The sequence below is a fragment of the Chrysemys picta genome, chromosome 1 (assembly GCF_011386835.1).
Source record: "Chrysemys picta bellii isolate R12L10 chromosome 1, ASM1138683v2, whole genome shotgun sequence".
Classification (NCBI taxonomy): Eukaryota; Metazoa; Chordata; order Testudines; family Emydidae; genus Chrysemys; species Chrysemys picta.
This window is the reverse complement of record NC_088791.1, coordinates 295,501,719-295,516,660: the sequence shown is the minus strand read 5'-3', so window position 1 is coordinate 295,516,660 and position 14,942 is coordinate 295,501,719. Positions and strand designations below refer to the sequence as shown.

The 14,942-nt window shown below is 44.6% G+C and overlaps 1 protein-coding gene across 6 annotated transcripts in view; it reads left to right on the top strand.

The window, feature by feature from the left end:
- RUBCNL (rubicon like autophagy enhancer) overlaps positions 1–14,942 on the top strand; it is a 50,905-nt gene that overhangs the window by 21,263 nt on the left and 14,700 nt on the right. For all 6 annotated transcript variants that reach the window (XM_042842714.2, XM_042842712.2, XM_042842713.2 and 3 more), the window contains 2 exons: positions 214–334; positions 6,569–7,258. In XM_042842714.2, the coding sequence (XP_042698648.1) occupies positions 214–334; positions 6,569–7,258 (811 nt within the window). The remainder of the gene's footprint in view (positions 1–213; positions 335–6,568; positions 7,259–14,942) is intronic.

The window sequence follows — 14,942 nt, the reverse complement described above, 5'->3', positions numbered from 1 at the left end:
TTTTTGTTGCCAGTACTGAACTGTTATGTTGTTGTGACCTAAACAATGGAAATGCAACAATATTACAGTGAGAGATTAGAGCATTTTTGTAATACAGGTTTGACTAAACTCTGACTTTCTCTGCAGTGCTTAATAAAACATTGTGCAGTGTTCTCCTGAGAGAACTCCATAATCCAATTGTCTTTTTTTATTTGTTTTGGTTTTTTGTCTTAGTTGACCAAGCAAAGCAATAAGGTAACTGTCTCCAAGTCAGTGTATTCATCGAATGCTACAGCGTTTGCTCCAGCAAGGATTAGCTGTCTTGCTCAGACACCTCAAATTTCAGATCTCTCAGGTATGACTTTTATAATCGATTTTCTAATTTATAGTCTTAATTGTTGATTGCATGGCATGATAGTCAGCCTGTTAATAGAAATGGTAGAGATTTGTATAGTCCTTTAATTACCAAGAGCTAACTGACTGAAATTGAAAATTTATTTGTTGGCTGTTGAGATGAGTCAGTACAAAAGTGCCTCCTTCACTCTGCCTCACTTCCTTGCCTTGAGAAGAACTGCCATCCTTTCTGGTCAGAACAGCAATCTGAGTGCTCAAAAGCTAAAATGAATGCTTCTTCCCATTAATAATCTGAATAGTATTTGAAAATAAAGACTTTGCCCTTACTCATGCAAATAATAATAATGTTGTTGACTTCAACAGGCTACTAGCTTGAATACAATTTGCAAGATGAAGCCTTTAGTAGGAATATATTAGTTGTAATTTCAAAATTTGAGCTTAAAGTAACATTTCTGATGTTGGCAACATAGGAGCCCAGAGTAAAGATGAAAGTTTATGATGGTGGGTTAGCCAGTCTAGGATTTTAGCCAGTGCTGACCCAGAATAAAACCCAACCATTGGAAACACTCAATTTTGAGGCAACAATCACATTACTTCTACTTGGACAGTCCCTTCCATTGTTCACTTAAGCTTTGCTTTAAATGATGTGGATAGAAAGCTGGAGAAATCAGTAGAGAACATTGAAAGCCTCAGAAGGCAAAATAATCTTTGTCATTATTACTTTAGTGCCTAGGAGTCCTACTTATGGGCAGGACTCCATTGTACCAGGCACTGTAAAAACACAGAATGAAAAGACAGTCCTTACTCATAGAGTTTACAATCTAAGTATAAGACAAGAAACATCTGGGAGTAGAAAGAAACAATGAGACAACATTGGTCAGTGTAATAGGTAGTGGTACCAGTGACCTAACTGTTTTTTTGTAGGCATCCTGGCTTAGAGTTTTAAGGTGGTAGCTTTGCACATGTTTATGGGGAGCTCCTCCCGAGCATGAGCAGCAGCATGGGGGAAAGCACAAAAGTTCTTGTTTGAAACTTTAACAAGTGGATTATAGAAGCTGATATTATGGGCCGATTGGATGCAGGAATCAATATGGTTGGAAAATCGTCCCCAGAGAATAGTTATCAGTGGTTCACAGTCATGCTGGAGGGGCATAACAAGTGGGGCCCCGCAGGGATCAGTTCTGGGTCTGGTTCTGTTCAATATCTTCATCAATGATTTTGATAATGGCATACAGAGTACACTTATAAAGTTTGCAGATGATACCAAGCTGGGAGGGGTTGCAAGTGCTTTGGAGGATAGGATTAAAAATCAAAATGATCTGGACGAACTGGAGAAATGGTCTGAAGTAAATAGGATGAAATTCAATAAGGACAAATGCAAAGTACTCCATTTAGGAAGGACCAATCAGTTGCACACATGCAAAATGGGAAATGACTGCCTAAAAAGGAGTACTGCAGAAAGGGATCTGGGGGTCTTAGTGGATCACAAGGTAAATATGAGTCAACAGTGTAACACTGTTGCAAAAAAAGCTAACATCATTCTGGGACGTATTAACAGGAGCGTTACAAGCAAGACATGAGAAATAATTCTGTTCTACTCCACGCAGATTAGGGCTCAACTATAGTATTGTATCCAATTCTGGGTGTCACATTTCAGGAAAGATGTGGACAAATTGGAGAAAGTCCAGAGAAGAGCAACAAAAATGATTAAAGGTCTATGAAAATTTGACCTACATATGAGGGAACATTGAAAAAAATGTGTTTGTTTAGTTTGGAAAAGAGAAGACTGAGAGGGGACATAACAGTTTTCAAGTACATAAAAGGTTGTTACCAGGAGGGAGAAAAAATGTTCTTCTTAACCTCTAAGGATAGGACAAGAAGCAATGGGCTTAAATTGCAGCAAGGGAGGTTTAGATTGGACATTAGGAAAAACTTCCTAACTGTCAGGGTGGTTAAGCACTGGAATAAATTGTCTAGGGAGGTTGTGGAATCTCCATCATTGGAGGTTTTTAAGAGCAGGTTGGACAAACACCTGTCAGGGATGGTCTAGCTAATATTTAGTCCTGCCATGGGTGCAGGGGACTGGACTAGATGACTTCTCGAGGTCCCTTCCAGTTCTATGATTTTATGTCAATAGTAAATGAGAGATGATAGGTAGAAGGAAGTGTAGACTGCGAAGGGCCTTGAAAATGAAGACAAGCAGTTCATGCCTGCAGGGGAGAGGGAGGTGCCAGTGGAGGGATAATATGGTCAAAGTGACCGTTTAGGAGAATGATCTTTGTGGCAGCATTCTGAATAGATATGAGTGGGGCAAGGTTGCATTTCTGAAGGACAGAGAGAAGAATGTTGTAGTAATTGAGGCGTGAGATGATAAGAGCTGGGATGAAAATTTTAGCTGTATGGATGGATAGGAAAAACCTTATTTTAAGAGATATTACACAGAAAAATCTGAACGATTTAGACATAGCCTGGATGTGAGGACCTAGAGAGAAGTCCAAGTCACAGATGATAACCAGGCCTAAATGACAGGTGGAATGATGGTGTTGTCCATAGCAATCAAGAAAGTGTGAGAGGGTGGTTGGGGGTGGGAGTGAGACGATTAAGAACTCTCTTTTAGTCATGTTGTGCTTCAGCTGACGGTTAGACATCCATGAGGAGATGTCGGAGAGACAGCCTGAGATTTTAGTTTGGATAGAAGGAGGCAGGTGTGGATTGAGGTTGAGCTGTGAGTCACTAACATCAAGATGATAGTTGAATTCATGTTGGCAGATGAGATGACCCAGAGATAAAGGAGAACAGAAAGGGACTAAGGACAGGACCCTGTGGAACTCCAGTGGAAAGTTGGAAGGGAGGATGAGGCAGATCCTCTAAAGGACACATTGAAAGAGTGATTAGAGAAGTAAAAGGAAAAGATGGAGTCATGGAAGCCAAATGAGGAAAATGTTTCAAGAACAACATGGCTGGCTATCTTGAAGGCTACTGACCAGGAGTGGATTTACCATGAAACAAACCGTGCAGTGGCATGGGGCCCCCAAAATGCAAGACAAATATCTGACAACCTGCCCCCGAGTACCGGCCGGCGATGCAGCAGGGCTCAGGCAGGAAGGCTGCCTGCATGCTGTGGCCGGTGGCCCCACGCCGCCCCTGGAAGCACATCTCTGTGCACCCCTGGCGGGGGGCGGAGGCAGCTCCATGCGCTGCCCCTGTCCTGGGCAGAGCACGGAGACGCGCTGCCCCCTTTTCCCCAAGGGGTGCACAGAGACATGCCAGCAGCAGAGCTAAGGCGGCTCCCTGCCCACTCTGCCTCCCGCTTCACTCCCAGAGGCAGCCAGCATGTCCCTGTGGCCCTTGGGGTGTGTGTGTGTGTGTCTCCGCGCGCTGACTACAGAGCACCCTGAACGCTGACTACAGAGCAGCCGGGAACTGCAGCCAATGGGAGCTGCGGGACAGCGCCTGTGGTTAAGAGCCGGTGCTAGAGGGGTGTGTGTGCCAGTCGCTTTGAGAGCCGTGCCGTCCGAGGTAAGCGCTGTCCCTCAGCCCAGAGCCTGCACCCAGGGCTGGGGGTTGGCAGGCAGAACTTGCGATTGGAAAGACTGGCAAGAGTCAAAGGTAGAGGAGAGGCTGTGTTTTGAATGTTTTGTCTTATATGAAGGATGATGTGCATTTGGGGAGGGAGACATGCAAATGCAACCTATTAAAGTTATCAAACTACTTTCCCCTATTCCCCCCCCCCGGAAAACAAATCAAAGTACAGTAGAACCTCAGCGTTCTGAACATCTCGGGAATGGAGGCTGTTCATAACTCTGAAATGTTTGCAACTCTGAACAAAATGCTATGGTTGTTCTTTCAAAAGTTTACAAGTGAACATTGACTTAATACAGCTTTAAAACTTTACTATGCAGAAGAAAAATGCTGCTTTCCCTTTATTTTTTTAGTAGTTTACGTTTAACACAGTACTGTACTGTATTTGCTTTTTTTGTGTGTGTGTGTCTCTCTGCCGCTGCCAGATTGTGTACTTCCGGTTCCAAATGAGGTGGGTGGTTAACTGGTCAGTTTGTAACTCTGGTGTTTGTAACTCTGAGGTTCTACTGTACTGCCCCTTTTTTGGGTTTCTGAAAGTCTTTTAGCTTTGAGTCTATGCTGCTTAAGTAACAAATCACTAGCAATGTGATTTCCACGAGCAGTGGGATCAGTTCATTAATGTTTAGCAGTTTTTCAGATGCACCTTAGATTTCTCTTTTTGAGACATGCTTTTACAATATTGAGGCTGCTAGGCTGAGCAAAGTGGCTGGAGTTTTTCTTTGAGTCCCTAAATTAGTGAACTCTCTTATCTAACAAACAATTCCAGCACAAACTGGCTCCCAGTTGAGTGGGCCTTAGTGAGATTTGTTGCCAGTTGTTTTTAGTTGAGATTCATTTCCTGACAATATCCAAGGAGACAACTCCTGGACAAAGGTCTCCCAGACTTGCCACTTTGTTCCGCTTGTGGTTCTTGGCATTCCCTCTGGTCCTAATAAATCGCCCTTTGCTCTGGATATGAATCTTGTTGTTTGCACCTATTCTCAGACTTATCTGCCGTCAATGATACACATGCCCATTTCTTTGTCATGTGAGGTCTGATAACTTATCTTGTAACATCAACCACATGACAAGGCCCTTCATTTCATGACTGATGGTAAGTTTTTCCTAAATTTCTTGATGAAGAAATGTCTGGTTCTACAATTCCATAATTTGAAGTTACTGATTGCAGTGCATACTAGTACATCATATTCATGATGTCAGACCTGTTTTTAAAAATCTTAACCAATTTCTTACCTGTTCTGTTGATCTCCAACTTTGCAGTAATTCACTTAAAATTGTGAAATTGTAGAATATAGAGCTTTTGATTCCTTTCGAGGAACTCTGTGTGTTACAGTTGTTTGTTGAGGGTCCAGACAAAATGCTGCTGCCATTCTGAATAATGGATTCATGGTCATTTTGCCCTTGTCTTGTCTGGGATTGAAAGGTACACATAACTTAGTGTAGGCCAAGCAGTGTATTCTTTAACCTGTTCTAAGCTGGCTGAGCCAGTATTGGGCCCATACTTTCAGTTGGTATCTCCTCTGGATCCAGCAGGAGTATGAGTGAGTGCGAAGGCAGCCTGCAGTGAAAGCGCCATATGCCCTTGCTTTCTGTCCCCACCAGCTAGGGTCTTGTCAGGATCCAGCAGGAGTATCAGCGAGTGGGGAAATGCTTCAAGAATGGTAATTTTTTCTATGAAAGAAAGCAAATAAAAAATGTGAAGATTCTTGTAAAAGCATTCTGTAGGTATCCATTGCTGCTTTTTTTTTTAAGTGGATTCTATCATATTTTATGCTTCAAAAATAATTCCTTATAAAGATCTCAACTTGGTGCTTGTTTCCATCTATTTACAGACTCAATAAGAGTCTTCATAAAAATGACGTTTGCAACTGTAAAGGATATAAATAAAGTTTAAATTATAAATATTACACCTTTCATTACCTTTTTTGTTTAGTGGGAATCTTTCTTGCCTGCTTGTCTACACTTATAGTGCTGCAGTGGCTGTAGTGGGAGAACTTCTCCCATCAGCATAGATACTCCACCTCCGCAGTAGACAGTAGCTGTGTCGATGGGAGAAGCCCTCCTGTTGACATAGAGCTGTCTGCACTGGGGATTAGATTAATATAACTGCATTGCCAAGGGATGGATATTCCATACCCCTGAGCAACAGAGTTATATCGACATAAGTCTGTAGTGTAGACCAAGCCTAAGTCCTGCCAGTGAAGACTCTAGCACTTCTTTTTTGACACAAAGTATATGACTCCTTTGCCTTTTGTAGTAATCTGTATTCCTCTGCCTTGCTAAACTGTTATGTTCCATTCTTGCCTTAATGCAGGAGGTAGTGTAAGGACTGGAGCAGTGTGTGTGTGTGTGGTTTTTGTTGTTTGTTTTTCCCTGTTCAGAATTTCCTGAAGGCTCTTTCTTTTGAGCTCACATGTAGTTTCCAACAATGATACATGGGAACATACTGGGACAACCAACCACAGTTTAAATGTTTACTAAGTATACATGCTTGGCTAGGTTGCAGGTGACAAGATCCCTAACCTTCCAGGTGGTGTTGGGGAGGTTCGTTTGGATTTTTTTCCCCATTGAATGTATTCTCTACTCATGCTGTAACTAGGAACCTTTTTTGGATGACTTCCTAACCTCTTGATCCCTTACTTTTCCTAAACAGATGAGTACTCAAGGCCAGCTGTGATTGGGCATGCAGGAAATTTTAGATCATTCCTGGACAGTACTGCAGCCATCAAAGAAATTCTTGCATCTGTTCTAAATGCTTCTGGTATTAAACCATCTTCACTACCAGAGAAAACGGTATTGCAGACAACTGAAGATCCAGACAGCGATATGGAACACTGGGAGGAGAGTACTGATGGTGATTCTAATGATGACAGTGACCCAGATTATACACATCACAATGTTGCTTCTACACAAATGGACATTAGATTTATGAGGCATAAGGCATCTTGGGATAATACTCAGTGTAGTTCTTCTAAATCTTCACTGGATTCCTCATCATGCCCATTTTATCCTGGCAGAAGCCCTATCACTTCGGCTTTAAATAGCTCATCCCGTTTGGAAGTGTCTCCCCTGAAATGTGATTACTTTACCCAAGTGACATTAACTGGAGGCACTATCACATCATTGGCGAACTCTGCTATTACGTGTTCAGAAAAAGATCTTAAAAACTCTTCAAGTTCACCAGACCAGCCTTTGGCTTTTAAAGGAATCTCTCCAGATTCAACAGCTAATGAGCTGTCAGCAGCATTTAGAAATTCTGAGACTTCAGAACCCATGCCACTCAGAGATGAGGGCAGCAATGCTTTCCACCCGCGTTCACAGTCAGTGCCCTCTGATCAGCAAGGTAACTTTCATTTAATCACTTCCAACCTTTTCCTGTTAAGACTTTTGTAGTACTAGGGGATAGACCCAAATGAAACTGGTCTCATTGTGATAACTGACCACGCAAACACTGCCACTTGAGACTTGTCTACACTTGAAATGCTACAGTGTAGACCAGAGGTGGGCAAACTCCAGCCTGCGGGACCCTCCTGCCCGGCCCCTGAGCTCCTGCCCCGGGAGGCTAGCCTCCGGCCCCTCCCATGCTGTTCCCCCTCCCTGCAGCCTCAGCTTGCCCTGCCGCCAGTGCAATGCTCTGGGTGGCGGGGCTGCAAGCTCCTGGGGCAGTGCAGCTGCAGAGCCAGGGCCTGACCCGCTCTGTGCTGCGCAGTGGCATGGCTGGCTCCAGCCAGGCGGCGCGGCTGCCTGTCCTGGTGGTCTTGGCGGCGCGGCTGTAGCGCCGCCAGCCACTGATGCTCCAGGCAGCACAGGCAGGGAGCAGGGGGGTTGGATAGAGGGCAGGGGAGTTCGGGTCAGGGGGTAGGGATGTGGATAGGTGTCGGGGTGGTCAGAGGGCGAGGAACAGGGGTGTTGAATGGGGGCAGTCAGGAAGGAGAGGGGGGTTGGATGGGGCGGCAGGGGTTACAGGGGCGGACAGGGAATGGAGGGAGGGGGGTTGGATGGGGCAGGCGTCCTGGACGGGGCAGTCAGGAAGGAGGGGGGGGGGATGGATGGGGTGGCGGGGAGCAGTCAGGGGCAGGGGTTTCAGGGGCAGACAGGGAACGGGGGGTTGGATGGAGCGGCGAGGGGTCCGGGGCTGTCAGGGGACAGGGAATGGGGGGGTTGGATGGGGGCAGGAGTCCCGGAGGGGCTGTCAGGGGACGAGAAGCAGGAGGGGTCGGATGGGGGTGGGGATGGGCCACGCCTGGCTGTTTGGGGAGGCACAGCCTCCCCTAACTGGCCCTCCATACAATTTTGGAAACTGGATGCAGCCAAAAGGTTTGCCTGCCCCTGGTGTAGACACTACCTACTCTGATGGGAGGGGTTCTCCTGTTGCCATAGATAATCCACCTCCCCAACAGGTGATAGCTATATCAATGGAAGAATTCTTCCGTCAACCTAGCACTGTCTACACCAAGAGTTAGGTTGGCTTAACTACACCACTTGGATGTGGATTTTTCCCACCCTTGAGCGACGTAGCTCTGGGTCAACCTAAATTTATAGTGTAATCCAAGCCTTGGAATGGGACAGAGTAAAGATGCAGGAATAACAAATTAAGAACAGCTGTTCTCTGGGGACAAACTAATCAGTGAGACTCTGAACACATGCTAGTGGGTGCGTCTGCTATTTTCTTGTTATAAGAATGCTAAGTGATTCTAATTTAGTATTGAATCTCTAATAGAACATAAGTCATTTAACTCTAATAATGCAGATAATGTAACTTAAGAGACTACTACCTGACTTTATCTTATCTCAGAATTTCCCTTATGCTAAAAGTAAATAAAGTAAATCTTGGCATTTTTTGCTTTAGCTAATGATTGAATGATGTGCTGGGGCGGCTGCCTGGGAGACCCTTATGATTTTTGACACCAAATTGCATGCAAGAAAGAGTGGTGATTTCCCTGACTCTGATGGGAATTAATCTCCTTTGTGGGTACTGCTATATCATCCTATGCCACAGTTGACTTATACCTTCTGCAGAATATATATATTTTTTGCTTTTGGAATAGACCAGATTTCACCAAAAGGCAGGTATCCTCAAAGGGATGTTATCTTCAGACTTGAACCAAAAGCTCTTCATTTGTCATCCACCTCCTTCAAATGATACAAATCTTAACACTGTGCTGTATTTGCAATATACTCATATTTTGTTCCTAAAAAAAACAAAAACCCCACACCATATTTATTCCTAAGAAAGTGCATATAGTAAGTTTGCTTGTTCTGGAGCATCGCCTCCTGGAATTGTTATGATAAAGAACTTCTGTTTTATAGGAATCTATTTGCTCATCAGTTACTCCCCAATGTTCTTTGTGAGCACATAAACAGGATCAGGGGGAAGAGTTTTGCAGGAGCCCCTTGTTCTAAATACAGTGTGAGCAACATTGCTGCTGATAAGCTTCAGTTTTTGTTTGTTGAGTCATATGAATGGTACAGTCCCAAATTGTCATCAATGGAAAATAAAGTTCTCTATTATGAAGGTGCAGGACAAGTAGTGACAATAGGGGAGATGGCATGGTCTAGTCTAGTGGACAGGGCACTGAACTAACAGTCAGACCTGGGTCTCTTTCTGTCTCTGCCACTGGCCTCCTGTGTGTGTTTGGGCAAGTTGCTTCATGCCCTTTTCCCCTCCCATCATTTGTCTGTATTGTCCTTTAGATAGTAAGCTGCTATTTGCAGCAAGGACTGTCTCTTCTCATGTGTTTGTACAGTGCCTAGCACAATGGGGCCCAATCTCAGTTAAGACATCTGTCTGCTACTCTAATACAGGTAACTAAAATGGTAACTGATTTGATTTCTACTTAAAGGAGACCTAAAGGTGGAGAGAATGGGGGTTTGTGCTCTCTTCCCCTTCTTTGTGATTAGAAAAAAGGCTTGAAATGTAAGGCTTTTCTCTTCAGAATTTGATTTTTTTTCTGTTTTTACCTTAGAAATCTCAGGAATGTCAAATCTTTTGTACCCTGTTTTGCTGAAGGTCTCCGAGGCGCCAGAAACATGGATTGGGCATTCCCTCAAGGCCTGCTCCAAAACCCATTGGAGTTAATGAAGACTCCAATTAATTTCAGTGGGCTTTGGATCAGGTCTTCGGTTATTAAATGAAATGGTGGAGGTGCTGAATCTTCACCAAAAATACTTTCAGTTCCATAGTTTGTCAGGCATTTTGGATTAAACAAAAGGTAATAATGTGAGTAAAAGTCATCCCCAGCCCTCAGTGAATTGGGTTTCCTTTCATTGGTATCTGATATCATAATCGTATTAGCTCCTCAGTCATCCAGGAAACATAAGGTTGACAAGGTGTGAATTGCTGGTGTAAGGGTGGGAAAATCAGGCTGCCCTGGTATCATAAATAACTGCTTCCCCACCCCCTGAAAAACCTCCTCAAACACATTTGTTTCTGTTTTTGTTACTCTAAAATCAACATTGCACATGTGACAGACTCTGTGGCTCCACCCTCACGTACTGTAGTCTCTCTCATCTGTAAATGGCTAATGTCATGTTAATTCAAAACATGTATTGATCCTGCAGTGAGCTCCTTAATGGGCAGACCCCATTGCAGGATCAGGGACTTTAACAATAATTAGTTATTTGGGACATATAGTTTCATAAACACTGTGAGCACTTGATTAATGTGGCTGTGATGATTGTGGTTTGCTCCAGTTAGGCGCTTTGTTCACTGAACCAGGCACAATGTATTTGGATCCTGGCTGGACAGCGGCGGCTCCAGGCACTAGCGTTCCAAGTGCATGCCTGGGGCGGCAAGCTGTGGGGGGCGCCCTGCCGGTCCCTGTGAGGGCGGCAGTCAGGGAGCCTTTGGCGGCATGCCTGCGGAAGGTCCGCCGGTCCCGCGGATTCGGCAGCAATTTGGCGGCGGCTAGGGGGAGGTTGAAGCTGCGGGACCGGCGGACCTCCCGCAGGCATGCCACGGAATCCGCGGGACCAGGGACCTCCCGCAGGCAAGCCACCGAAGGCGGCCTGTCTGCCGTGCTTGGGGTGACAAAAAAGCTAGAGCCACCCCTGTGTCTGGAATAGACAAGGGAAGAAACAAACTCACCTATGTTTGTAACCAAGTACAGCTAGTCATGCAGGTTTGGATAGTTTAATCCTGGCCAAGTCAGCAAACTGTTGCCAGGGATTGTTATGCATTGATGTTGCATGGAACTATCTGTCTTATTGCAAACAATGTAGGCTTTTGGCATGTCTCATGAGTCTGATGATGTTGGCTAGTGTAGTGGTCATCTGGAAAACAAATGCCAGAATGGGTTGAGGGGTGCTAAAGATGAAGTAAACACTCTAAAAATGTCCTTGCCTGTGTTAATACCGAGGGGTGAAAACATTATTTACTGTAGATCCTAATTCCCCCTCCTCCCCCACATCAGTTAGTCCTCAGAGGTGCTAGGGTCCTATCATTTGAGCCCTGCAAATCCATGGATATCCTTATCTGTGGATGTAGATGTGTATATATGCGGACCATTTTTGCAGATTGCGGATCGGATGCGGATACAAATTTTGTATCTATGCAGGGCCCTACCTATCAGGCATAGTGGAATAGGTCTTTGTCAAATTATGACTTCTGTTTTTGCAATCTTTTCCATTCTGTGTGCTGACTACAATTTTGCATTCTGTGCTGGAAAAACCGTTGTCAAGGCCAGTCTGTTGCGCTGCATTCCAGACTGGTGCCCAGCCCAGGAAAGATGCTTGACACCTTGTTGAGTGACTATAATTTAAAAGCCCCCAGATCATCAATTTTGACTGTCTTGCAACTGCACCCAATCCCATGGAATAATGAACTCTCTACTCAGAAGTCTGATGGTGGGAAGGGGCTGGAATGTCTCAGTTTGGGCACCTGGGAAAAAAGCATAGACTGTATTTAAGAAGGGGTGTTTCTCAGTGGAGCAGGGCCATTCACTACCACTTCCAAGAATATCTGGAGGGAGGGGGAGAGAGAGGGACTCTCTACCTAGCCTGAATGCTGAGCATACCTTTGATTCTCAGAAGGATGAGATAAGATTGGAGGACTGGTGTGTATCTCACTCTCACTCTCACTCACACCCCCCCCCCCCGGACATTTGTTGTTTTGCAAAGATATGTAATTTTCTAGTGCTTGTTAAAGTAAAGTGACTGTGCTTAAAAAAATTCCTTTGCTGAACCTGTGCTCCTTGCCTTTCTGCCATGTTGTCCCCAAAGGGATTAAACTAAAAGCCAAGAATGACCAGAGAGTAGGTGGAATTCTGTGGGAGTGTGTCAGCAACTTAAGGGCTCTGGAGGCTGAGGTACTGGTTCCAAGGTCTGGGGGAGGCAGTCCCACATACAAAGGAAGGGCTCAGACATGGGTGGCGGGTGAACCAGGGGGCTTGGGAAAGCTAGCCCTCGGCTGGCCGGTTACTTCTGCCTGGGCCCTGCCCCTCCGCCCCCCCCCCCCCCCCGACTGGAGCCCAGAGTCGCCCCCTCACCAGCCCCAGGCTACCTGAGCATCCCCCACCAGGTGGGCAGGCAGCACGAGCACTGGCTCCAGCCGCCCAGAGTCCCTGGCTGCAGGCCGGCTCCCACTAGCCTCAGCCCAGGGCAAGGGCACCGGAGTACTCCCAAATGTGGGGAGGCCGGGGGGGGGGGGGGGAAGCACCTCATTCAGCTCTAGCAAAGAAAATAGATTCATAGATTCCAAAGCCAGAAGGAACCACTGTGATCATCTAGTCTGACCTCCTGTGTGACACAGGCCAAAGAACTTCCCCAAAATAATTCCTAAAGCATCTTAAAAAAAAAAAAAAAAACAACTCTTGATTTTAAAATTTGCTTTGGTTCTTTATACTATGCTTAGAGCTTTAAACTTACTGTGCCATCTCAGAGATCATACAACTTCCAAAATCCTCAACTTCGGGCCTCTGCTCCTCTCTTCAGTCAGTTAAACCACTGGCTAGTGGCCTAGGGCAGAGAGTGGTATGAGAGAGCTTCTTCCCTCACTGGAACTGTGACTGTGAAATTGCACTGAGGCAGGAGAAAGGGGCTAGTAAAAGAGAGCAGGAAGCCGAAAGACCAGAAATGAACTGCTTAAGTTTAGAGTGGGAATTATACCAGAGTGTTTTCTGGTTGGCATTCCATTAATTGTCAGCTAGATTCCTACCTGAAAGCAAGCTTCGTCCCTCTCAAATCCACTCCCACTATTTAAATGTTGGTGTGATTCCTGCTGTCCTGTCTCCCACTGCTAAGGAAAAAACCCAGGAAAATGAAAGGCTTGATGTTTAAATCCAGACAAACTGGTTTTTAATTAGGGTGACCAGACAGCAAATGTGAAAAATCGGGACAGGGGTTAGGGGGTAATAGGAGCCTATATAAGAAAAAGACCCAAAAATCAGGACTGTCCCTATAAAATTGGGACATCTGGTCACCCTATTTTTAATGGAATTTGCTTTTTAACTATGAAGCTGTTTCTACTTATCCTGTGAAACTTCCTCTGAGGACCCCTCCAATAATCTCTGATTTAAAAGGGCCACACTAAGGACCGTTCCCTCCTCCCCCCCGACTTCAGTACAGTTTAATTTGAAATGCAAATCTCTACCTTTGCTAGGTAACTGTTTAAATGAATTGCTTTTCCTGGTCTTTGAGGTGATAGGTGTGTGGCAAGCAAAATGGCTGTTACTTCCCTTTAGCTTTATTTTTTTGCCTAGGCTACTCAGAGTAACCAGTTTCCTAATGTGACTGTCTGAAATGTCCTTTCCCAGACCCCAGCAGGGTTAGAGCAGCGATGCACAGTGCCTAGCAAGCAAATTGACAATTTTGTCCAAGTGGGTGAGGTAATTTCTTGTATTGGACCACCTTCTCTCTGTCTCTTTCACTAACAGAAGTTGGTCCAATAAAAGATATTATCTTACCCACCTTCTCTCTCTAATATCCTAGGAGCCACATGGCTACAACACTGCATACAGTTTTATCTGTCACAGTTTGCAACATGTTGCTGTCAGGCCCCACCTAGCTTCCTCCTACAGACTGTGTGTAATCCCTGCTGTTATAGCCAGCTGGCACAGTTCTCTCCTTCCACACCTTTACCTGACTAGGCAGGTGGACATTTATCCTACTTGGTAGCTACAAAGTATGGCTAGCTCACTCATACTGCAACGGTGCATACAGTGATCTGTTGCAGATGTAAGTTGAGGCTGCAAAGATGTTAAAATCTGAAAAGGAAGTAAAATTTTTAGATTGTTATAAGTTTAATCAAATGTTTTGGTGAAACTTGGCTGAGTTAAAACTTGAATGAGAAGACAGACTTCTAAAGAGGAAAATACTCTTACTTAGTGTGATCCTGTGTTAGGTCTTTTTGTCTTCCCCTGCCTTATCCTAACTAAGTTCCTTCAGCGAGAAATTGAACCCTTTTGTAGTAAGATGGGGAGGACAGGATTACTTTATCTTCAATGTATGCAGTGTTGTTGTAGCCGTGTGGGTTCCAGATAGACAAGGTGGGTGAGTTAATATCTTTATTGGACCAACTTGTGTTGATGAGAGAGACAAGCTTTGGAACTTAAACAGAGCTCTTCTTCAGGTCTGTGTCACAGCTAAATACAAGATCAAACAGTTTAGCATAAGTAGTTAGCACATATTATAGTTAACACATTCTAAAGGACCATTCAAGGTGAAGTGTCCAATTATAGCCAAATAAAAACACTTAACGTATTGAGAAATGTTCAGTGCTAATTAGTTGGAAGGGATGACTTGCATAAACTATTCTTATGTGTTTTCGGGAGTCTCTCTCTGTTCATGATAGTTTATCATTTTAAGCAGAAGGTCTGTGGTGGAGATGGTCTAGTTTGAAAAAGACAGACTGTTTGCTTGTCATCTGGATGTTCTAAATCATTTTATATTGTGGTATACCCAGAATGTGCCAGATGCTGTGTGAGTACATAAGAAGCCAGGCCCTGCCCCAAAGTCTTTTTAACTGAAACAAGTCAATACATGCAAGGTAGGGAAGAGAGAAACAATATACAAGCAAAGTGGTCAAGGTG